Raw genomic sequence first — 26,329 nt, forward strand, 5'->3', positions numbered from 1 at the left:
TTACTTCACGCTTCCTCAACTCTTTTGTTCCGCTCTCTATCCGCAAATACAATGAACTACACTAAAATAAGCCCATATCTTGTCACTTTGCCAGTCATCTGTACTTCATCAAATTTCACCTCTTCAACCAGTTAACATATCTTTAAGTGATAATACATGTAATATTATAATATAAAAATGTAACAATATAATGACTGAAATAATGACATCTATGGTGTGCATAATGTATATTAATGTGCAGTATAATCAATAACAACTTTTTGATGCCGATCAGACATGTATGACTTGATCCAGTTGAGAGCAACACCATTGATACCGAAACAATTATGCAAAATTTCCAAAAGTCTGGTGTGGTCTATAGTATCAAATGCGCTACTTAAGTCTAGTAATACTAGAAGAGTGACTTCCTGATTGTCCATTACCATCAGAATATCACTCTTAATCCTAAGCAGCGCAGTTTCTGTACTATGATCTTGTCTATATGCAGATTGGTTGGATGGAAGAAGTGAATTGCTATTGAGAAACTGTAAGATTTGTTGAGTGGCTGCACCTTCAACCAATTTTGAAATGTATTGTAAGTTGCTTTAATACAGGTCTTAGATTACAGAATTCAGGATCTAGACCTGGCTTTTTCAACAGAGGTGAAACCAGGGCTACTTTCCATTCATTAGGACAATGACCTGTAGACAGGGAGACCTTGATCATAGATGTAAACACTAGTAGTATAACATCAATATGTTGCATAATAATATTTGTTGGAAGTGGATCAGCCGAGCAAGACTTCTCAGTGACATTCATCACGAGTTGCCTTACTTCTCTTTCTGATAAAAGTTTAAATTTATCAAAGGGTGCTGGAGATAAACAAGATGAATCAGTATCAATACCATCAATCAAATTTATATTGGATTGAATATCGCTGTGAACACTAAGAACTTTATCATGAAAGTATTTTCTGGTAGTAAGTAAATAATTTCCATTTACCATAATTTTTTCAATTCTATTTTTTTATGACATTAATATTCAACATTTGAACTACGGAAATAAACATGATTTTCATTTGATTCAATGATTGTATTTTGTTTTGGTCCAATTATGCTTAAGTGTCCAATATGTGGGCACTTTACTCTATTTGTATCATAAAGACAAGAAAGTAAAAAAATCGATTGAGCCCTGTCGGGGGGATTTTGCATTGTTAACCCCCTAATGGCGGCTGCACAATCGTGAGCCGTCTGTGTAGGAGAATTTATTAAAAATGTTCAAAAACTCCTCGAAACAGACGGCTGCCAGCTGTCTCTAATAACCCCAGCCCACCCATGGGTTCATTACATACCGCGTGCGAAGGAATATCAAATGCACGCGACACATGCAACTCTTTCATGGGATTTTGCCCAATTAAAAGATACAAACACTAAAATAAAAATGTTCACATTGTGCTATCAGCTATGACACCTACCAAATGATCTGAGGTAACTTTGCTGACTTCTCTGCGCATTTTGTTCCAAAGAAATTGTATTTTTCTCTTGATCTTCACGTAGATGCCTGTAGAAAAGCGACAAAATCAACTTTTTGCCTAAAGAGGGCGCGCAATTATCTTCAAATCAAAGATACTACATAGAAAAGACTACGCACAAAAACTATTTTACATGTAAATTGATGCAAAGCATTACGTGAAGTCAGCAAAGTGTCCAATCTTTTTATTGTAAAGACTTTGGTGGAATGTTCGTTGACAAACGGTAGCACTGCTGGCTTTGCCCAAGGCATGTAGAATTTTCTACTTTTTTGTTTAATTTGTCATTGCTTTGAATGTTTTCCAAAAAGTATTATCGTCAGCAAAAAATTATCTAAAGAGTATGTTTTTCATGTTATTGCATTTATTGATGTCTATATTTTATCAAACAATCATGGGAATTTTGCATACAATGAATCTAGAATCTAAAGTTAGACTTTAGCTTTTTCTAGTTATAAAATACAGACGAGCAGAATTAAGGTTGTGCATTGTATTAGCGCCACCAACGACCTTCCTTTTATTTCCGTGGAAGAGACATGCGAAGTCACTTTCCTGGCCGAGGTAAGCGATTTTGCTCTTTTTTATGTGCTTTTTATATTTAAAAAAATATACAAATTGAAAATGGAAAGCCCGTCAGGCGTCATCTGAAAAAGCCCTGGTGAGTAGCGGAATGAGTTTCGCTACCATCATGACCATTATTCCCGTTATGAAGCGATGTTAACAGACTAAAATATCCACTGCACGCTGCGTACACACGTTTGTAGTGCAAGGTTAGTATAGTATACTAATCTCGCAATATGTGTGAGTGACCCCAGCCAAGCTTAGTTAGGCCCAGCGAATACTAAACCGACTTAGTCTTGAGGACTCCATGATGATGTCTTTTTAAAATCCTTTGACGTATACTTCTTCATCATTGGAGTCTTGAACCCCGCCCATATATGTATAAGAGACCCAGGTAAACAAAGATGGATTCTTTTCATAAAAGAATCACGTAAAATAGGTTGATTTTATTAATTTCTACACCTTCCTACGCCTAATGCGTAGGAAGGTTTTAAAAAATGGTCCCTAAAAATGTTTAAAAATTAAGGTTTCTTACCAGACTGATGTCGTGTAGATCCCTCGATCCACATGTACACAACGCAAATACAATAGTGTCGACCCTTGAACAGCTTATTATGACGAACATCCGATTAGCGATGCCGGTTTGAAGAACAATTTAGGCCATGTAAAAAAAGATAGTAATTGATCGTTCGGGTTTTTTTAGAGCAGTGATGAGGGAGGTCCTTACTATTTGCTATCTTTAATACTATTTTTTTTAAAAACAAGGAGGCATTTTCTCTGCCCGTTTTTTGACATCAGTGATGAGGGAGGTCCTTACTATTTACTATTTTTTTGCTATTTTTTATTCAAATGATTGTCAGGCCATGTCAAGCTTGAATTATGTGATCGATGCATGCTCAATATTAATAATAAATGAGTAGAAATATATATATATAGATATATATATATATATATATATACAATTGATTGGAAATCTATGGAAAATGTATTATGCGACAAAAATCTATTGATGTATTACTGATGTATACCGGTACTGTATTGTAAAACAAAATGTTCATGTCAAGTGAATGATTTAAACGGATGGTCCGGGCTGAAAATATTTATATCTTAATACATAGAGTAGAATTCACTGAGCAAAATGCCGAAAATTTCATCAAAATCGGATAATGAATAATAAAGTTATTGAAGTTTAAAGTTTAGCAATATTTTGTGAAAACAGTCGTCATGAATATTCATTAGGTGGGCCGATGATGTCACATCCCCAATTTCCGTTGTCTTATGTTATTAAATAAAATCATAATTTTGTCATTATTTCATACTTGTGTGAATAATGTCTCCCTTATAATGAAATAAGTTGCAGCAATAAATATCTAATGCACTAAATCAGTTGTCAATCCAATTTTTCTAGTTCTTGGAGGAAAAAATTTGAATAAACCCAATTTCATATAATAAAATACAAAAGAACAAGTGGAGATGTGACATCATCAGCCAACCTAATGAATATTTATGACGACTGTTTTCACAAAATATTGCTAAACTTTAAAATTCAATAACTTTGTTATTTGTTATCCGATTTTGGTGAAATTTTCAGCATTTTGCTCAGTGAATTCTACTCTATTTATTAAGCTATAAATATTTTCAGCCTGGACCATCCCTTTAAACATTATTTTATATTAATATATATGTAAATAAGGGTAAAAAATGCATGGGGGGGTCATTTTTATTACCATGGAGCCATGTTCAGTTTTCCAGAGCCAATCTCTTTTCTAGCTCTGGGCATGGTTTCGCATCGCAGTTTCCAGCTGCTTGTATATTCGTTTACATAATGTTTAATACTGTTAAATTTTTATTCATTTTTTAAACTGTTAATTGTTCACATGTTTATCATTTCAATATTTGTAACTGTTAAAGTGTTAGATCTATTTAATAACTAATTTTTACAATTGTCCATCAAATTGAATAGCTCAAGGAAGAATGAAGTTTATCAAATTTGAACAGAATTGGCACTTACTGGAATCCCATTAATGATTTTCAATCTTGATAATGAATAACCCACTTGAAATTATTTTTTGAATATTCAATGCATTGCCTGCTGACGTTAGAAAACTCGCCAGAAAATTCAATTCATTTCACAAATTCACATGTCGCGCCAGCAGTCAATCACATCATCCCAGCACACATGCATTCATCAATCACCGTAGCACACATCGAAGTACAGGCGCTATCACTCACCAAAAAACCCCGCTGAAATACAAATTACGTCATTAAAATTGATTTTATAATATCTGCGCCATATTTCCAAAGCACGCGACGGATTAGTTCAGATTCAGGAAACGGGGTCCCTGAAAATGCACTAAAAATGAAGAAATCCGTGATCTTTTCCGAGTTTGCAAACTTCTTCTTCTTATGTTGGTTTGAGTGGCGATTAGTCATATTTGACTATTGTCGCCATACTTTATTTTCTGGCTAATTTATGATGGTATCTTCAAAATTCCAATAAAAAACCAAATCAGAATTTTTTTCTTTCTTGCAGTTACGGCGATATCGGACTTTGCAATTGTTTTTTAATTTTAGTATTTGTGAAATAATAATTTTTATCTATAAATTGTTCTTCAAAACGGCATCGCTAATCGGATGTACGTCATACATAAGCAGTTCAAGGGTCGACGCTATTGTATTTGCGTTGTGTACATGTGGATCGAGGGATCTACACGACATCAGTCTGGTAAGAAACCTTAATTTTCTAACATTTTTAGGGACCATTTTTTAACACCTTCCTACGCATTAGTAGGGACAGTGATTTTCCGCGATCGCGGAAAACGGACGGAATTCACGGAAAGGGCCTTTTGAAACGGAAAGTGGCATTTCAAACGGAAAATCACGGAAAACGTATTTTCCCTCAAAATACACAGAATAGCAACAGAAATTACTCCAAAATCACAGCAAAATGAGAATATTAAATGGCCAAAAACCCCCAGAAAACACGATCTCACTTCGCTACTATCATGACAATTCACACATTGTGACTGCACTCGACATCAGCACACTCGTTTGTACCCCGCACCGTACCCGTACCCGGCCGGCCGGATTGGGCTTCACATGCACACATATCGTTCAACTACATGTACACGGTCGTGTGTTGCTGCCCTCTACGTTTGAAGATGTAACAGCACGATATCGTGGTCTTAAAATCCAAGATGGCGGATTGGGGAAAAGCCGTTGACTGATGATAACGATGTCCAAAAACCCCCAAAATTATCGATGAAATATCATTTCACCGTGAAATAATGCTAATAATATGAAAGGTGAGGATGTATGCATGCAAAATGGGTGTGTAAAAATATTTTATGCACCCGCATAGATCCGATTAGAACGGATTTTATTGTGTTGTTGGTACAGTAGCAGATACAAATTTTGACCAGTGCGAGTGTGCGTGTTGTGATTTTGCTATTCAATGTGTAAACGGAATTGTCACTTTTCCGTGTGTACAAAGTTTATGGGGAAACGGAATTTCCGTTTTCTGACATGCTGAAACGGAATTTGAGATTTTCTGAAACGGAAAAGGCAATTTTTTGAAACGGAAAATCACTGTCCCTACATTAGGCATAGGAATAGTCTTGAGGACGCAATGATGATGACTTTTAAAATCCTGTCATATACTTCTTCATCATTGACGTCTTGAACAGGCCTTCATAGACATGTAAGAGAACGAAGTAAACAAAGATGGATTTCCCTAGGAAATCCATCTTTTCATAACAGAATCGCGTGAAATACGTTTATTTTATTAATTTCTACACCTTCCTACGCCTAATGCGTAGGAAGGTTTTAAAAAATGTTAGATAAAAATGTAAAAAAATAAAGGTTTCTTACCTAACTGATGCCGCGTAGACCCCTCAATCCACATGTAAACAACGGAAATACAATAGCGTTGACCCTTGAACCGCTTATGTATGACGTACTTCCGGCTAGCAATGCCGATTTGAAGAACAATTTATAAATAAAAATTATTTTACAAATACTAAAATTTATTCGTAATTATAAATAATTTTCAGTATACCAATTATTTATAATTACGTAATAAATTTTATTATTTATAAAATAATTTTTATTTATAAATTGTTCTTCAAAACGGCATTGCTAGCCGGAAGTACGTCATACATAAGCGGTTCAAGGGTCAACGCTATTGTATTTCCGTTGTTTACATGTGGATCGAGGGGTCTACGCGGCATCAGTTAGGTAAGAAACCTTAATTTTTTTACATTTTTTCTAACATTTTTTAAATAAAATAAACGTATTTCACGCGATTCTGTTATGAAAAGATGGATTTCCTAGGGAAATCCATCTTTGTTTACTTCCTTCTCTTACATGTATATGAAGGCCTTTTCAAGACTCCAATGATGAAGAAGTATGTCAATTTTTTTTTAAAAAGACATCATCATGGAGTCCTCTACCTCAGGCGATGTTCGTGCAGGCTCCACTCCACTTCACTACCGCTACACTACGCTCCACCTACCCGAACATCGGGACAGTGAACTCGATCGGATATTCCTAGTCACAAAGGTGGGATGGCAATCATGGTTATCGTAAAAATTAAAGAAAAAAAATATAACGAGGGATATGAATGACTTAATATCTTACTCTACACCCATATTTCACTCCGTGTCCATCCTCCGGTTATCCTCAAAATTGGTGATTTTGGGCCAGTATCTTTTTCCTTACACGTATTATTCACGGCCGATTTCAAAACATTGCATGCGATTGGTCGCTGATCGATTGCGATGTTTTGAAATCGGCCGTGAATAATACGTGTGAGGAAAAAGATACTGGCCCAAAATCACCAATTTTGAGGATAACCGGAAGATGGATATGGAGTGAAATACGGGTGTAGAATAAGATATTAAGCTATTTATCTGTCTCGTTATATTTTTTAGGGTAATTTTTACAATAAACCATCATTTCATCCCACCTTTGTCACTCAGTATATCCGAAATGGATCACCGTCCCGAAATTCGGGTAGGTGGAGCGTAGTGTAGCGGTAGTGAAGTGGAGCCTGCACGAACATCGCCTGAGGTAGGAGTCCTCAAGACTAGCGTAAGACTAAGTCTAAGAAGACCGTGTAGAAATTAATAAAATCAACCTATTTTACGCGATTCTTTTATGAAAAGATGGATTTCCTAGGGAAATTGGCATTATCGTGGTTTATGTCACCAGTCCATTCACTGCCGTTTATTTCGACAGCGGTGGTGACATCTTTCCACTCCCATCAGTAGAGGCGCACGGCCAATATTGGAGACTATCTCCAATGTGGGAGATTATCTCCAATATCAGAGACTTTTGTAAAGAATTTTGGTATCCAATTTTAGAGACAGTCTCCAGTTTTGGAGTCCAATTTCCTTTGTTTACATTTGCTGCAAAAGGATTACCTTGGCGGCAAATAAAAATGTGATAAGCAGATTCCTCATTAAAAAGGCCAAATTCGCTATTGTGCCCAAGCGCCATTAAAACTGCTCAGCCCAGTGAAAATTCTTATCGCTAGACGTGCGTAAGAGCATGTGCGACCGGTGTCACACATGACCGCACAATAACAAAGCTCAGTCAGCGGGATATCGGCGTTCAGTGAAGTGGCGTGTTAATGGGTATTTCAGCTGTGCGAGAGAGGGGCGGGGATTAGGGATTGGGGGGGGGGGGTGAAGGGGCACTAAAATATATGAAATCGGCGGGTTTTCAATAAAATACTATGTGCATCGTATTTTCGTTTTCTTTTTGTGTTTTCTGTATGATACATGGTGGGTGGATTTATTCCTCATTCATTCATTCCATCCAATTTATTCATCATACTGCACATTTCATTTCATATCATATTACATAACACTGTTTTACTAACCTTATTTTTTCTGTCCTTGATGGGAATCGAACTCGAACCTTTTGATCTGCAGTCCAGCATCGTAGTCAGCACGCCACATGAGATGAGCTGACAGCCGAAACTGGTTTAGCGCTCAAGTCGTACGGAGGTTTCCCCGGCGGCAGTTAGCAGGCCAGGGAATCAACGATCCGTGATTTAATTAATTAGAAAATATATATATTTAAGGATCCAGGGGCTATAGATAATGGTACCAATAATTCCAAACAGGATTTTGTTATTTTTTTCACTTCGTTTATATTATCGCTATGTATTTTAACACGATGTGCGTTTACTATTGAGTATATTGAGTCACCTGAAATAACACCCGGAACTTTTCTCTGTTTAGGCAACAGGGGGCCTAAACATGGAACAAAAAACTCACGCAACTAGTTTGCACTTGATGTTCGTAGTCGGCGTGTAGGCCTAAAACTTTATTTTAACATATATATAGCTTCCTTTTTTTCATTCTAAACTCCCAAGTTATCCCCTCTACAGCAAACATCATGTCGCTATCGGTCCGCCAATATACGATCTTCTCGGATATTTTAAAATAAATGTGGCATTTTGGTAGGCACGGCAAAATTGAAAAAAAAAGTATGCACAAGAAATTGTAAATAATTTCATATACTCACTTTTGCGTTATCCTTCTTGGTTATATATAAATGCCCCGTTATATTGAATTTTAACCTCCTTCACTCCTTCCGCCAAATTATTCCAAGTCAACAAATTTCCTCATTTTTTTTTCGCCCGGCAAGCTCATCAATCATCTCTCTCATTAAACCTTTCTTTCTTCACTCTAATCCTCTCAAACAATCCTCACTCTAATCCTCTGCGAAAAGTTGCGCCCTCCATGTCAATCGTGCCCCACTGACATCAAGATGTGTCTTGCCGCATCTCGCACATAATGCATAAACTTTTATGCATGATTTTATATATTCATGAACTTTCACTTTATGCTGTATTTTTATGTTGTTTCTCAATTTTCCTCCTTCGCGTTATTGCTTTATTCCGTAATTGTTAAACTCTATATAGGGCATTTTATTATGTCCAACATTTTTGCGTATCTTTTCTACTCTTCCATCGTCACCCTATCATAAATGGATTTTGTCAATGTTAGCTTATTTTTATTTTCCTCAAGAAAGAGCAAGACGGACTATTAAAGATACAGATGTATATTCCAAAGGTGATTAGCTACAAATACGGAATAAAGGAAAAACATATGTTAAAACGCAATTTGATTTTTTTGTGGGGCAAATTGATTAAGGTGTTAGTATAGTGACAAACTTCACTAAATACGGGATAAAGCTTATAGAGAAAACGGAAAACTTGGTGAGCATAGGGACGAATCAACCGAGATTCTAATAATTACTATTGACCGGAGGGCGGGAAAAGTGGTGTTCTGGGTTTGAAATGTCTGTCTGGGCGGGGGGTAGAGCGAAGGAAAAGTATATAAGGCAACAAAAATGGGAGGCATATTCGGGTGAGAGTATAAAATCTTCAACAAAATACGTAAAAACCGATATAGTAAAGTTGAAACGCAATAATATATATATATATTTTTTTTTTTTGGGGGGGGGGCATAATTATTTAGGTGCTAATAAAGAGTGACAATTAAGCTTCACCAAAACACGGAATAAAGTAATAAAGAAAAGTTTGTGGGCATAAAGTACTAATGAATGATCGAGCCAAGATTCTTAATTCTCTATTGCTTTAGTCCGTATCAATTTGATGCAGTATAGAGTGACTGCATAAAAAATATACAGAATAAAGCAATACAGAAATGTTGGCATATTAAGGTGCTGGTATAAAGTGACAAACTTATCAAAATACGGAATAAAGCGATATAGAAAATTTTGAACACAATTTAATTTTCTGTGGGTATATTAAGGTGCTAGTATAGAGTGACAAACTTCATAAATATACGGAATAAAGCAATATAGAAAAGTCGGTGGGCATCTTAAGTTGCTAGTATACAGGCCCAAATTTCTTGAAATATGGAATAAAGCAAGAGAGAAATGTTCTCATTTAATTGATTCCTCAAAAATTGAATATGTTATTTTTATACAATTGTTTTACTAGTGATGATTCTGATTTTAATGTTATTGATATCGAATTTATTCACTATTTGTATATAGAACCTAAGTTACACTTTTATCTTTTTGTATATATTGTTATTTCATTTTAACAGGACCATGTTTAAAAACAGTGAATCTGAGCTTGTTATCCTGTATAAAGATATTTAAATAAATAAATAAATTTGTTATATTTGTTTATAGTCTTCATTCTTTATGGTGTATATTGCTTTTATTACGTGTCTCTGTGTCTTTTTTTTTCTTTTTTTCATCTGTTCATGATTTTATTTATTCATGAACTTTCACTTTATGCTGTATTTTTATGTTGTTTCTCAATTTTCCTCCTTCGCAATATTGCTTTATTCCGTAATTGTTAAACTCTATATGGGGCACTTTATTATGTCCAACATTTTTGCGTATCTTTTCTACTCTTCCATCGTCACCCTATCATAAATGGATTTTGTCAATGTTAGCTTATTTTTATTTTCCTCAAGAAAGAGCAAGACGAACTTTTAATGGTACAGATGTATATTTCAAAGGTGATTAGCTGCAAATATACGGAATAAAGGAAAAACACATGTTAAAACGCAATTTGATTTTTTTGATGGGCAAATTGATTAAGGTGTTAGTATAGTGACAAACTTCACTAAATACGGGATAAAGCTTATAAAGAAAACTTGGTGAGCATAGGGACGAATCAACCGAGATTCTAATAATTACTATTGACCGGAGGGCGGGAAAAGTGGTGTTCTGGGTTTGAAATGTCTGGCTGGGCGGGGGGTAGAGCGAAGGAAAAGTATATAAGGCAACAAAAATGGGAGGCATATTCGGGTGTTAGTATAAAATCTTAAACAAAATACGTAAAAACCGATATAGTAAAGTTGAAACGCAATAATATATATATATTTTTTTTTTGGGGGGGGCATAATTATTTAGGTGCTAATAAAGAGTGACAATTAAGCTTCACCAAAATACGGAATAAAGTAATAAAGAAAAGTTTGTGGGCATAAAGTACTAAGTGATGATCGAGCCAAGATTCTTAATTCTCTATTGCTTTAGTCCGTATCAATTTGATGCAGTATAGAGTGACTGCATAAAAAAAATGAAATAAAGCAATACAGAAATGTTGGCATATTAAGGTGCTGGTATAAACACAGTGACAAACTTATCAAAATACGGAATAAAGCGATATAGAAAATTTTGAACACAATTTAATATTCTGTGGGTATATTAAGGTGCTATAGTATAGAGTGATAAACTTCATAAATATACGGAATAAAGCAATATAGAAAAGTTGGGCATATTAAGTTGCTAGTATACATGCAGGCCCAAATTTCTTGAAATATGGAATAAAGCAAGAGAGAAATGTTCTCATTTCATTGATTCCTCAAAAATTGAATATGTTACTTTTATACAATTGTTTTACTAGTGATGATTCTGATTTTAATGTTATTGATATCGAATTCATTCACTATTTGTATAGAACCTAAGTTACACTTTTATCTTTTTGTATATATTGTTATTCCATTTTAACAGGACCATGTTTAAAAACAGTGAATCTGAGCTTGTTATCCTGTATAAAGTTATTTAAATAAATAAATAAATTTGTTACGTTTGTTTATAGTCTTCATTCTTTATGGTGTATATTGCTTTATTACGTGTCTCTGTGTTTTTTTTCTTCTTTTTTTCATCTGTTCATGATTTTATTTATTCATGAACTTTCACTTTATGCTGTATTTTTATGTTGTTTCTTAATTTTCCTCCTTCGCAATATTGCTTTATTCCGTTATTGTTAAACTCTATATAGGGCATCTTATTATGTCCGACATTTTTGCGTATCTTTTCTACTCTTCCATCGTCACTCTATCATAAATGGATTTTGTCAATGTTAGCTTATTTTTATTTTCCTCAAGAAAGAGCAAGACGAACTTTTAATGGTACAGATGTATATTCCAAAGGTGATTAGCTACAAATACGGAATAAAGGAAAAACATATGTTAAAACGCAATTTGAATTTTTTGATGGGCAAATTGATTAAGGTGCTAGTATAGTGACAAACTTCACTAAATACGGGATAAAGCTTGTAGAGAAAACTTAGTGAGCATAAGGACGAATCAACCGAGATTCTAATAATTACTATTGACCGGAGGGCGGGAAAAGTGGTGTTCTGGGTTTGAAATGTCTGGCTGGGCGGGGGGTAGAGCGAAGGAAAAGTAAGGCAACAAAAATGGGAGGCATATTAGGGTGTTAGTATAAAAACTTCAACAAAATACGTAAAAACCGATATAGTAAAGTTGAAACGCAATAATATATATATATATTTTTTTTTTTGGGGGGGGCATAATTATTAAGGTGCTAATAAAGAGTGACAAGCTTTACCAAAATACGGAATAAAGAAAAGTTTGTGGGCATAAAGTACTAAGTGATGATCGAGCCAAGATTCTTAATTCTCTATTGCTTTAGTCCGTATTAATTTGATGCAGTATAGAGTGAGTGCATACAAAATATACAGAATAAAGCAATACAGAAATGTTGGCATATTAAGGTGCTGGTATAAAGTGACAAACTTATCAAAATACAGAATAAAGCGATATATAAAATTTTGAACACAATTTAATATTCTGTGGGTATATTAAGGTGCTAGTATAGAGTGACAAACTTCATAAATACACGGAATAAAGCAATATAGAAAAGTTGTTGGGCATATTAAGGTGATAGTATAGAGTGACAAGCTTCATGAAAATACGGAATAAAGCAATATTGAAGAGTTGTTGGGCATATTAAGGTGCTAGTATAGAGTGATGAACAAGCCAAGATTCTAATAATTCGTGTTGGCCCGGAGGGCGAGAAAAGGGGTTTTCTTTTGGGGGTATATAAGCAGCGGACAGGGGGATTGAAATGTCTGAGGGGGGATAGAGCGAAAAGAGAAAAGTAGGAAAGGCATATTTTATTCAAAATTCTTTTGGGCATATTAAGGTGCTAGTATAGAGTGACAAGCTTCATGAAAATACGGAATAAAGCAATATTGAAAAGTTGTTGGGCATATTAAGGTGCTAGTATAGAGTGATGAACAAGCCAAGATTCTAATAATTCGTGTTGGCCCGGAGGGCGAGAAAAGGGGTTTTCTTTTGGGGGTATATAAGCAGCGGACAGGGGGATTGAAATGTCTGAGGGGGGATAGAGCGAAAGAGAAAAGTAGGAAAAGCAAATTTTATTCAAAATTCTTTTGGGCATATTAAGGTGCTAGTATAGAGTGACAAGCTTCATGAAAATACGGAATAAAGCAATATTGAAAAGTTGTTGGGCATATTAAGGTGCTAGTATAGAGTGATGAACAAGCCAAGATTCTAATAATTCGTGTTGGCCCGGAGGGCGAGAAAAGGGGTTTTCTTTTGGGGGTATATAAGCAGCGGACAGGGGGATTGAAATGTCTGAGGGGGGATAGAGCGAAAAGAGAAAAGTAGGAAAAGCAAATTTTATTCAAAATTCTTTTGGGCATATTAAGGTGCTAGTATAGAGTGACAAGCTTCATGAAAATACGGAATAAAGCAATATTGAAAAGTTGTTGGGCATATTAAGGTGCTAGTATAGAGTGATGAACAAGCCAAGATTCTCATAATTCGTGTTGGCCCGGAGGGCGAGAAAAGGGGTTTTCTTTTGGGGGTATATAAGCAGCGGACAGGGGGATTGAAATGTCTGAGGGGGGATAGAGCGAAAAGAGAAAAGTAGGAAAGGCATATTTTATTCAAAATTCTTTTGGGCATATTAAGGTGCTAGTATAGAGTGACAAGCTTCATGAAAATACGGAATAAAGCAATATTGAAAAGTTGTTGGGCATATTAAGGTGCTAGTATAGAGTGATGAACAAGCCAAGATTCTAATAATTCGTGTTGGCCCGGAGGGCGAGAAAAGGGGTTTTCTTTTGGGGGTATATAAGCAGCGGACAGGGGGATTGAAATGTCTGAGGGGGGATAGAGCGAAAAGAGAAAAGTAGGAAAAGCAAATTTTATTCAAAATTCTTTTGGGCATATTAAGGTGCTAGTATAGAGTGACAAGCTTCATGAAAATACGGAATAAAGCAATATTGAAAAGTTGTTGGGCATATTAAGGTGCTAGTATAGAGTGATGAACAAGCCAAGATTCTAATAATTCGTGTTGGCCCGGAGGGCGCGAAAAGGGGTTTTCTTTTGGGGGTATATAAGTAGCGGACAGGGGGATTGAAATGTCTGAGGGGGGATAGAGCGAAAAGAGAAAAGTAGGAAAGGCATATTTTATTCAAAATTCTTTTGGGCATATTAAGGTGCTAGTATAGAGTGACAAATTTCATGAAAATACGGAATAAAGCAATATATAAAAATTGTTGGGCATATTAAGGTGCTAGTATAGAGTGACAAATTTCCTGAAAATACGGATTTAAGCAATATAGAAAAGTTGTTGAAGTTCATGAAATACGCAATAAAAACGATCGAATGTCGACCTTTAGAAATAGCACCGAAATACTTCACATCCCCGATCCCCTAAAAAAAAAAAAACCATGTTGAGGTTCGATCCACAAACGCTTAGATGCCTACGTATTATGCACTGCGCCGCGCTCACCTATTCACTCGTCGTAGTGAAATTAAGATTTATATATACCGCGTAAAGCTTTACCAACAAAAAAAAATCCGGGACGGGCGCAAAACGCACACATATGAACACACGGGTACAGTGCTTCGCGAAGCGAAGCACTGTGTGTGTTCATATGTGTGCGTTTTGCGCCCGTCCCGGATTTTTTACTTAGATGAGCGGTATTAATGGCGGCTGGGCATATTAGCTAATATGGCCATTAAAAATTACCCCTTTTCACCGTCTACTTAAAAAAAAAATTCACCGCCTACTTTTGTTTTGATAAGGATTTTTGTCGTCAATCACACACAAAACAAATGGGCTTCTGACCTCAGTGAGACAAAATTTTGGGTGGAAAAAATCATGCTTTTGTTGGTGTTGTTTCTTTTGTCCTTTTGCAAAGCAAGTCTCCAATGTGGGAGATTGTCTCCCCTATTGGAGAGAGTCTCCCATATTGCTCTACTGCCCATTGACTTTGTACACAACGAGCGCACACACACGAGAAGAGAGGTGACAAATTTCACGATAAGGCCGGGAAATTCATCTTTGTTTACCTGGGTCTCTTATACATATATGGGCGGGGTTCAAGACTCCAATGATGAAGAAGTATACGTCAAAGGATTTAAAAAAGACATGATCATGGAGTCCTTAACTAAGAGTAAGACTAAAACCGGCTATGCCACAAAGCTCCGGGGGCGCGGCAGCGGAGCTCCCCGCCTAGGCTTGCAGCTGCAGCAGCTAGCGGCGACGCAAACCTGGTTTCCCCTTTCTCTAGCCTCATCTAATGTCAAAATAAGGCTTAGACCTTACATAAAAGCATTAATATGTTTTTAATATCGTAAGATAACACATAGGCCATATCACATTCTTTCAAAATACTCACACATTCATATTACACATGAAGTTTCGCAATTCTTTCTGGAAAGGAGAGGTCAGTAAGTCTCGAGCGAGCAGAGCTGAATTGAGATATTGTTATGATGTCGCCGAAGTTTCCAATTGCAGAACGAAAAAAAAAGTTGTTTTTGTTTTAGCTTATATTCAGCAGTGAATATTTGTGCCAAGAAAAGAAAAGAATACTGATAATCGTGGTCTAATGAATTATGCGTCAATTTTGTATTTCAGTAACGGAAATTCCATTCCTTTTCACTCAAAGTGCAAATTTAAAAGTGTGTGAACCAAATGATAGATGCCTTCTTTTAGGTTCTAACAAGTTCCCTTTTAATAGAAAGTCCAATCCGATAAGGGCCCTTTAAGTTAGTCTGGTTTTAGCCCAGATCGGTCACAGAGGTGGCTATTTTCAATGGACCATTCCATCGCACTACTCTGTGGCACTACTCCGTCCTCCTAGTACCAAATCACAAGCTTGATAGTTTCTGAACAATACAAAAACACTTACATCCAGCAAAGGCTCCCCATGGCAATCAGAGGCGCGGAACCGGATGGGGGCTTCAGTCTCCTCTTTTTTTTAAATAAACGTATTTAAAAACGTAAAAAAGGTTCATCTGATCTTATATTTGCATAGTAAGCCCCCAGGGGAAAAAATCAAAACCGTTCTGCAGCCCCATGGTGATGAATATAGTATATGTCTTTCTTTTTTTTTATACTTTTTTTTATTATTTAGTTCCACTTTGTTTACATCAGATTTAGCATGGACCTACTCATGGTTTTAGCATATATGCAGTATTATTAGCATTCGCAGTATGCTCATAAAAAACCTCCTTGGTTAAATATATTTCTCTGAAATTTGGGCAGATGTTTGGCGCGATAGCTCAGTCGGTAGAGCGGGGGATTCGTATTCCGGTGACCCGGGTTCGATTCCCACTTGGTGCGCTAGTGCCCTTTGGTAAGGCATTAATCCTCATTACCAGGTCCTTCGGAGAGGACCTTAAGCCGTCGGCCCTCTGGTTGCTTGCTTACAAGCCTTCATGCTTTCTTAGCAATCAGGTAAAAAATCCCCACCAAACCACCACCAAATTATTATCAACTGAATGATGATATCTGTTACATCTTCACCTGCTCATATTCAATAAATTTTTGTAATATAAACCCTAATTACGAGGAAAATGAGACAGAGATAGAAACCATGTACTTCAGACTCCGCGGTAGCGGGGGGGGGGGCACTTTTTTTTCCAAAACCGTGTACACGAAACTTAAAAATTACCATCTGATTGTGATTTTTTTTTGCATGGTCAGTCCCCCCCCCCCACTTTCAAAACCGTTCCGCGGCCCCTGTACTGTTATAACTTTTAAGCGCGTATAGTTTGTGCATGGACCTAGGTCCATGGTTTGTGTAATCAGTTGAAAATGGGAAAAGGATACTCCGGCCTAGTTCTATTCTAATTCCTTACGTTTAGAATTGCTTGCAAGAAATTCACTACACTGCAAAAACTCCGGTGTTGATTTAACACCAACCCGGAATCTAGCTCCACACCACAGAAGTGTTGAAACAACACCAGTTTGGAATCAAACCGATGCTGTTTTGATACTAATTGGTGTTGTATAAACACCTATCTGATGTTAGACCAAAACGAAACTGGTGTTGTTTAACACTTCTCTGGTGTGGACATTTATAGATTCCGGGCTGGTGTTAAATCAACACCTGAGTTTTTGCAGTGTACTATAGTCCTATAGCCGAGATGGGAAAGCGGGGTATAGAGGAAGAATGTGCGAAACAAAGGGAAAGGCAATATTTTCACTAACCCATTGAACCGCGCGATATCTGTACAAAGTCTATATTTAATCACAGAATTTAATTGTCAACGGGTTAATTCAAGCTTAAAGCGCGACGGCAAAATAAATATTGAATATTATTAGAGAGAGAGAGGTGGAAAGAGGGGGAAGACTTCTCTTTTAGGTTTTATGTGATAAAAAAATAAGGAAAATCCATCTTCCCCTTAATGCTCGCTTAGCTTTTCTTTTCTCCTCTTTCTTTCGACACCTATGGGGATGTTGTAGAATAAGCAGAAAATTGTTATTTATTAAAAACAGGTCTTTGTTCAACATGTTCAAGTCCTTGAGATCATCAATTGAATATTTTTAATTGCAATGTAGTGAGCCAAGGGGCGGATCAGGCTTTTGCCAATTTAGAGAGGCCGGGGTTAATCCAACAGTTTCCCCGATTGCCATTTGAAAGAGCTAAAAGCTTGGGGCGCATGCTAGTCATAAAGACTAAAATTTAAAGGGGTGATCTGAGTGACACTTTGTGTGGTCTATCACACTGCAAAAACTCCGGTGTTGATTTAACACCAGCCCGGAATCTATATAATTATGTCCACACCAGAGAAGTATTGAAACAACACCAGTTTGGAATCAAAACGATGCTGATTTAATACTAATTGGTGTTCAGTTGTATAAATACCCATTTCATTTTCATTTCATTTATTTTTTCCATTTCCAACAATCATTTACAATCATTTACAATAAGTTTTGGTGTTAGACCAAAACGATACTGGTGTTGTTTAACACTTCTCTGGTGTGGACATATATAGATTCCGGGCTGGTGTTAAATCAAGAGTTTTTGCAGTGTTAGTGTTGTAATTATCTAGTCTATATACATTTTGAGATATAACCATCAATATAATACAGAGAAAGAATTAGCTTATTCATACAGAGAAACAAAAACGTTCTTGAGAGGTAAGTTCCTGTTTTGCTAATTGTTAACATAATTAGAATTAGTGCGTTATCATTCAAGTTTGGCCTATATTTCAAGACTATACACTGCCCAGAATGTTGCTTTATTCTGGCCAGATGAGAGTATAGTTTGATAACGGGAGGTGGCGCTATTACGACTGCTAGTTCGTAAATCGCTTTAGGAAAAATTAATTTTTATTATTACAAACATGATAAGATAGCATCCTAAGGCCCTAGGCCCGTATTCCAACGAGATATCATTAAGTAAAAAAAAATCTAAGCACTTTCTGTCTAAGACAAAATTCTTAGCCAATACGCATATTCCATGAAGAATTTGCTAAGAATTTTGTCTTATAATTTGTTGAAGGTTTGATGAAATCTGGACAGAATATTTAAAGTGTGTACCCTACATATACTTAGATAATTCTGCCAGTGTACAGAGGTTTGGCTTGTATATACGTCCCAGTGAAGAACATAATTTTCCTATTTTCCTTTATATACCATCAAGCATCCCAGTGTTGTCATTCTTTATTAAAACGTTTTAAAATAATAAAAAACTAACCGAGCATTTCAACTCTATTAAGACATAATTATTTTCATCCATTGTAGTTCCTCCTTCACTTATTGGTTAACGTTTATTAAAAAAAAACTACTCAATGTTGGCACTCAAATAATGTATTTTGCTTAACACCCCCTATTAAGGCCATTGCCAATTACACTTTTTCTTTGCAACAAAGCACACACGAGACATGCAAATTAACGAGTACATCATGTAAATGTTTTAAATGATTACAAGGAATAATCTAAAGCCTTCTTCCATTTAAATGATATCGTCTTACGGAATGCATTTTGAGGTGCCGTGGCCGAATGGTTTAAGGCGTCTGACTATACATGGACTAAGTCCGTGGTTCGATCCTCGGCCGCGGCACCTATGCCCGTGAGCAAGGCTTTAAATCGGCAATGCTCTTTTATCCTGCATTCTAATAAATGAAACTGCTATACACTCTAAAAACAAATCAGTCAAAAATGACTAGTTAATAGGGTCAATTCTCGGGTTATTCTTGTCATATTTGACTATTTTGTAGTCGTATTTTACCATGTCAGGAATGTGACTATCAGTGATTGTCATATCAGTCTCACCCAGCTGACTACTGGTCTAGTCAATTTGACTGATTTGTTTTAAGAGTGAACGCATACTTGGTTAGGTGTGCACGATCTTGTTTCAAAAAATTGAAAAGTAGCTATCATTTTTCTTTTCGATTTAAAAGATACGTTTCATATTGATCTTAGACAAATCCCACTGCAGATGGGCTGAAATTCCTAATGTGTTTGTTTTTATGTTACCCATCATAATGCACTCTCAATGTCATCTCACTGTTAATCTAACTATTTTCAAAGAAGGGTAATCATATTGCATGCAACTTGATCCCCAAATGTTAATGCAGAGCTGATCCAGGATTTTCCAGGGCGGAGGGGGGGGGGGGGCACAATTTGACAAGCAAAATTATAAAAAAAGGTCCTCACTTGTGTCAACATTTCTATTAAAAATATATGATGTGACTTTCAAGGGGGGGGGGCATGGGCCGGATGTGCCCCCCCCCCCCTGGATCCGCCACTGTGTGATGTTACACAAACACAAATGGACCGTTTCAATAAGAATTACAGAGGTTACCAAACTCTGTCATTATTTCATCTACCATGGACACCTAGATTTAAAAAAAGAACATGCTCTCTCCAAAATAAGATTATAGGCCTACGTATCATTTCGACAGCCAACAACATACCGTTAACTGACACTGAATCTTTATTTCATTCCCTGAAACTGCTGAGATTACATGACATTAATAAACTTCAGCAATGTAATTTTGTATATAAGTGTTTAAATTCTCAAATTCCTCCAAAATTTATTGACCTTTCTACGCACGTACCAAGTATACATAACTTTCAGACAAGATCATCTAATCAAATTATTCCTAAACACAGAAAATTATTGTTCAACATAATTTCCGGTATACATGACCTAAAATATGGAATGTTTTTTCTGATTATGTTAGAAACTCTTTTCATTATATTACAAATAGGCCCTATAAGTTTACATGAATGTACCAGATCTAGAAATATTTTGACAATTAGCCTTGATTCAAGACTCTCTCATGAAAAAGAAAGTCTAGTTGTTTGCTGCAACTAGAATCTAGATCTCATGCCTTTTAACTTTAACCAGTTCTAAGTTAACCATGGCATTATTCGGCAGCAGGCATATTAGACAAGTCCAGATTTGAGATAAAGTTAGTGCCATAGCCTAGCCTCGCACACAGCCTAGCATTTTGTCTTGTGATTAATGGCAATTTGATAAGTGTTTAGAATTGGAACTTTATTATAGAAGCCTATAATGCCTATAAGAGTAGGGGAAGGCGGGGTTAGTTGTGACACTTTTTGCATTTTGCATGTTATAATTGATATGATTAATAATCTTGTAGTAATAAGTACCTTTCCTTAAAATTTAATTCTTCTGAAATATTTTCACCTACATGTATATATATCTTTCTACCCCTCCAATGAAAGTCATTTTCACCTTTGAAAAAAGAGATGTCAAATGGCTCAACTTGCCCCATCTGTGGGGTAAGTTGAGCCACCTTCTGGGGTAAGTTGAGCCACAAAAACTATATACAAAATGTATGGGGGAAGAACCGGCATGTCAATTTTTTATTTAAAGCCTTTTCACTTGCCAATTCTCTATAAATACTAACATCCTCTAAAAGGAAATGATCAGTTATGTAAATTTGCTCCTTCCTGCCTGCATATCAATGGCTTTTTAAGGTTTGTTTGTTTATATATATATTAGCATAAGAAATACCATGGCTCAACTTGCCCCATGTTGTCTGGCTCAACTTACCCCATTCCGAACTTAATGCGATAATTTCGCATCCATACATATCTTATGCATCCATTATGTAAAAGACAATGACGAGAATGAAGATCCATACCTGGACTAACAATGTTCTTATGTCTTTATTATATTTAAAGACGTGTGTGTAAAAAGCACTTATCTATTTCACACCCTTTTCTACTTTTTTTGCTGAAATCTGTATTTTTCCCTCTAAAAATGTACTTTTTGTTTCAAAGTTGAAAACAATGTGGTGGGGTTAGGGGTCATGCAATGGGTCATCAATACATGACACCAATACAATGTCTGACTCATTTATTATTGGCCTCGCGAAATGCGAGCTGACAATTTTTTATTATAATAGGACCGGGACATTTTAAGGATATTTTGTCATCATGTCTGAGAAATGTTTTGTATAATTATATACTTAAAAACTTGATAATTTAAAGCAGATACGAACCAATAGCACCATCTAGAGTCCTCAACTACTCATACCAGGCCAGTTTCCTGACCCATTGTGCTAGCGTAGTCTAGTAATATAGACCCACTTGAATGATAACATGCTAATTAACTACTCAATACATTTAGACCGCAATAAACAAGTAGCAAAAATTACTTTTCCCCTCAAAACATTTTAATTTCTCTATACAAATACAATTATAGGTCAATTTATTCTCTATAGTATTAGTAGATATCTGAAAACGTATATTTTAAGACTATGTATTAATATAACACACAGTCAATGAGAGACCACATACAGTTCACTCCCCCTTTAAACTCCATGTCAGCTTAGTGACCAAGACATGTACAGGACAGTGCGAGCACGAAGCGTGAGCGAAAATTTTATATAGTGACATAATAAAATGTCTTCTAACCTTATTTTATTTACTCGTCTTCCTCGATCCTCTTATTTTTTATTTTCATTTTCTCCTCTGTTTTCCTTTCTTTTTCTTTCTTTCTTTCCTTCCTCCCCCCCCCCCTTATACAAGTAGTGGGGGGAGGGACATTTGATATTGTGTCCCCCCTTTCAAAACTAAAATGGGGGGACGTGTTCCCCCTGTGATTTCCGCCCATGCATGGTGATGCCAATTTGACAAGCAAAAGAAAAAAAGTTTCATTCCAAAATAAAGGTCATTTTCGTCCCAAGAAATTTGACAAAAAAGAAAGGGTTTCTATAAAAAAAAATGTAGGTAATTTTGGTTACATTTGTCCATTTTGTCACACCGTCCAGAATTCCTGGGGGTGCTGCCTATGGAAAATAATACAAGCAGCACCCCCAAGGAAAATCTTGGGAGTGCTTCAGCACCCCCAGCACCCCCGCTTCCCAGGGCCATGATCTTTCCGTGCAGGGAACCGCGTAAACTGGGGCAGTACGCATGCCACCCCTATCATGTATATAACGGACATACTAAAGGTCCTTTCCAGTTAGGTTCACCTAAACAATATAAGACTTCAGCACCAAATTCTGTTTATTTATGATATCTTTTCTAATTCTTTGCAATGGCGTACCATGCTATACCGATTCGGGATGCTGTATTTTATGGTAATTTCTAACTACAGGGCTTTAACAGAGGCAGCGGAACATCAAGCTCGGACAAAGGAAGTGGAGGGACACCTTTTCTCTGCCAAACAATAGGTGTCCCTCCACTATCATTGTATGAGCCTGACGTTCCGCCTGACGGCGGGCCGCCTCTGCAAGGAGATATTGTATGCACATGAATGTTGCAGTGATCTGAAGTCGGATTACTATAAAGAGAATAACCATTAATCATGTATTGCCTATGATGATCGGAACGATCATTAGCAAATTTCACGCCGTGAATCAACAAAGTATCTCGGAGTCAAGACTCTTAAGTTTTTGCAAAATTATTAGACTAGCGATCCTGAAGAACTCCAGTTCCGAGAACCTCGCATAAAGATTTTGGGGAATAAAAAACAACGCTGTAAGAAAAGAATTGCACCTTGAAACTTGTCAGAAATGAGATGGAAACCTGTTCGATTTTCAGGAATTCAAGCGCCCTTAAAACGGTCTTGGCTTTATTTCTTCAGACGTGTCATTTCTTAGGAACTGTGAAATGCATTGGGGTTTATCTACCGGACCTGAATCGGACATTAGGACTATCGTCAACTGATATTGGTCTTGCTATTGGATTATTCGAAGCACTTTCATTCGTTCCAGGTAAACAAATTACGAGTTTGGTGTAAAATGGAAAAAAAGGAATAGGATGATTATATGATAGAAAATCAGCAATTTTCACAACATTTTCAACCTGCTATCCAAACTAACAAGGAATATAATTTGTATTTATTAGACATATAAACTAATAAAAATGTTAACCCATACCTACTCCTGACACCACAACCATATTTCCCAGGTGGATTTTTAATGAACTACATCCATTTTTTCAGTAACCGCAGTCAATTTAGACTCCATTTTTAGAAGCCATCTTGGTTTTTTTTTACATAGGGACCTTCTTCTTCTGTTGATTTCCTCCAGTCCTGGAGAACTGCGAGATCCAGTGGATACGCAGAAAAGTGGTTTGATAAATATGTATAGAGACAAAAGAGCAAGGCTCAGAAGGAGGTTGGAATAAAGTGTATCACAACACTGTCTAGTTGTTGTTCACCAACAGAGAACGTTTGACATGAAGCTCATGCAAGAAATGAAAGGAGTAGTAATGAAGTTGGGGAGCTGAGGCAACAGGTATACTAGTTGCATTAGTGTCCAATTCAAGAAGTACAACATTAGTAACAGCTGCTGCGATTTGTGACGCAGGAGTTATGGCAAGATCATGTTGGAGATAGGGAGGAAGGTTGGCGAGGAACCTTTTCCTTTCATCCGCATAGAGGGTACATTCTCCTATAAGGTGGGTTACAGTCTCATCCTTGACATTGCAATAGCAGGTGCTATCATGACGCCTTCCAATCCTGGTGAGACGTGTGTTGGTAGCATAGACACCACAAAGAAGTTGACTCTTCAGGGATAAGGCTTGGCGATGACTATGAGAGTTTAGCCTTGACGGGAGCAGAGTTGTCCTCTGGGTGCGGTCTAGGTGACTAAGTAGCTGAAGTGAGGATTTGGCTGCTAGAGCGGCTTCTGTTTCTTCCTCGCTATAGTCAAGAACACGGCTGTAGAGATGAGTCTCTTCCATTGCTTGTACTGTATAGGGGAGTTGAGAAGATCATTGAAGGAAGGTAGGTCGTACTTGTTGAGGAAGGACTGGAACATTTGGACAGTCTTGGAGCTGGGGTGCTGGCACATAACGTGAAGAAGAAGACGATACTCTAGCCTGCAAGGGTCAAGGTTCACCAGCTTCCCCAGAAGTCTAAGGCGTTGGATGGCTACGATATCAGATACAGCCGGGAGGCCAGTGAGGATGTGGACTGATTCGTTGGCAGTAGAACGAGGAAGACCTAGTAGGGTTTTAAATAGGGTTATTTGGGCCCTATCTAGGCGATCTAGGGCTGCCTTGGTCAGGTGGATGACCTCTGAACCACACAGCATCCTAGGTATGCAATATCTCTCCCAGAATGATGCCATGACTGTGGGGGTGAGTCCCATATGGAATGCTCCCACACCTGTAAGAGCATAGAGTGTCTTGTTGCCGGTAAATATCATCTTGGAAGTAGCATCAAGTTTGTGTGAAGAACGGGTGATACCCAGATGAGGGTGCTTGTCTACGAGAGGTATGGTCCTAGAACCAAATTGCCATGCCTCTGAGGTTTGGGGACCAGATCCAGTGATGGTGACGGCACTCTTAGACGGATTGATGGTATAGCGCCACCTGCAGGAATAGTCAAAGACAAGTTGAAGCATACTGTTCAGTTCTTTTGCGGAGGTAGCCACTAGTGCAACGTCATCTGCGAGTACAAGAATGCCTGTGTATATGGATTGGGTGAAAGCTCCGAGGCCTGACGACTGCAGGCTGTTGATCAGACCATCGATGAAGGCCAAATAGAGTAGGGGGAAAGGATTCCTCCTTGTCTTACACCTTGCCTCACAGGAAAGCTTTCACTTATTCTGCCTTTCCACCACACATCAGAGCTAAGATCTTCTTACAATTATCTCTTTACAATAAACCAGAGATTACCCCGAACACCAGCCTTGTATAGCTTGAGGAGAAGACCATTGTGCCAAACTGTATCGAAAGCATTGGCGGCGTCCAAATATGCAATGAATGTGTGCTTCTTATTGCTTTCGATGATGAGATTCAATGTAGCCGCTACCAGTAGACATGAGTGACCTTCCTGGAATCCACTTTGAAGCTCATGAGGTATGTTTGACTTATGAAGAGCCTCTTCTAATTCTGGCTTAATGAGGAGTTCTAAGATCTTGCAGAACACAGTAGTGAGAGATATACCCCTGTAGTTCGAAGGATCAGTGGGAGATTTCCACTTTCCTTTATGAATTGGAAGGATTAAGCTGGTCTTGAAGTTGGACGGCATGTGACAGTGGAATAGGATTGAGTTGTAAATCTGCACAAGAACAAGACGAGTGATTGGTCCGGAAAACTTTACATGTTTAGGGGAGATGTGGTCTACGCCTCCTGCTTTGCCGGATTTTAGCTGGGCAATGGCGATGTTCAGCTGCGAAGATGTGACATGCAGTTGAGTACCTTCGAGTAAAACTTCTGCCTGAGTTACTTCCTCATCCACCTGGCAGGGAGGGCAGGGGTCAGGATTGGAAAGAGCACGGAAGTATTGCTCCCATCCTTCCAGGAGTTGTTGTCCTGTATGCTTCTTATCAGAGACAATAAGAGAGTCTGTGTCTGTCCTGATGTTGCTGGGGGATCTGTGCTGCTTGACAAGTTTGCTGAAGAGAAGAGGGTTGTCATGTTTGGAAGATTCCACTTCTTTTATGATCTCGTTACGAGTTCGTTGCCTGCTTTGCCGGAGTGACCGTCTGAACATATTCTTGGATTTTTTGTAGGAAATCCAAGCCGTATTTTCCTTACTCCGAGGGCGACCCTGATCTTTCCAACTCTTCCAATTGACCTTCATTTTTACATACGACTTGTCGACATCTTTGTTCCATTCTGGTTTCCTGTTCCTTGGAGTACTAGAGAAGGAGTGAGGTAGGTTTGAGGTAGACGTCTGAACCATGACACTACAAATTGTATCAAGGAGCCGTTCTGCAGTATCTGGCTGTAGAATTCTAGCTTTGTCTT

General features: G+C 37.3%; 1 protein-coding gene across 1 annotated transcript; it reads right to left on the reverse strand.

The window, feature by feature from the left end:
* Positions 1-25,223: 25,223 nt before the first annotated feature.
* On the reverse strand, positions 25,224-26,264 carry LOC135154650 (uncharacterized). Its single transcript, XM_064101474.1, has one exon. It carries the CDS (start codon positions 26,262-26,264, stop codon positions 25,224-25,226), a length of 1,041 nt encoding a protein of 346 aa, XP_063957544.1.
* Between the last annotated feature and the right edge of the window lie 65 nt (positions 26,265-26,329).

This window comes from Lytechinus pictus, chromosome 7, assembly GCF_037042905.1.
Source record: "Lytechinus pictus isolate F3 Inbred chromosome 7, Lp3.0, whole genome shotgun sequence".
In the NCBI taxonomy this organism is placed as follows: Eukaryota; Metazoa; Echinodermata; class Echinoidea; order Temnopleuroida; family Toxopneustidae; genus Lytechinus; species Lytechinus pictus.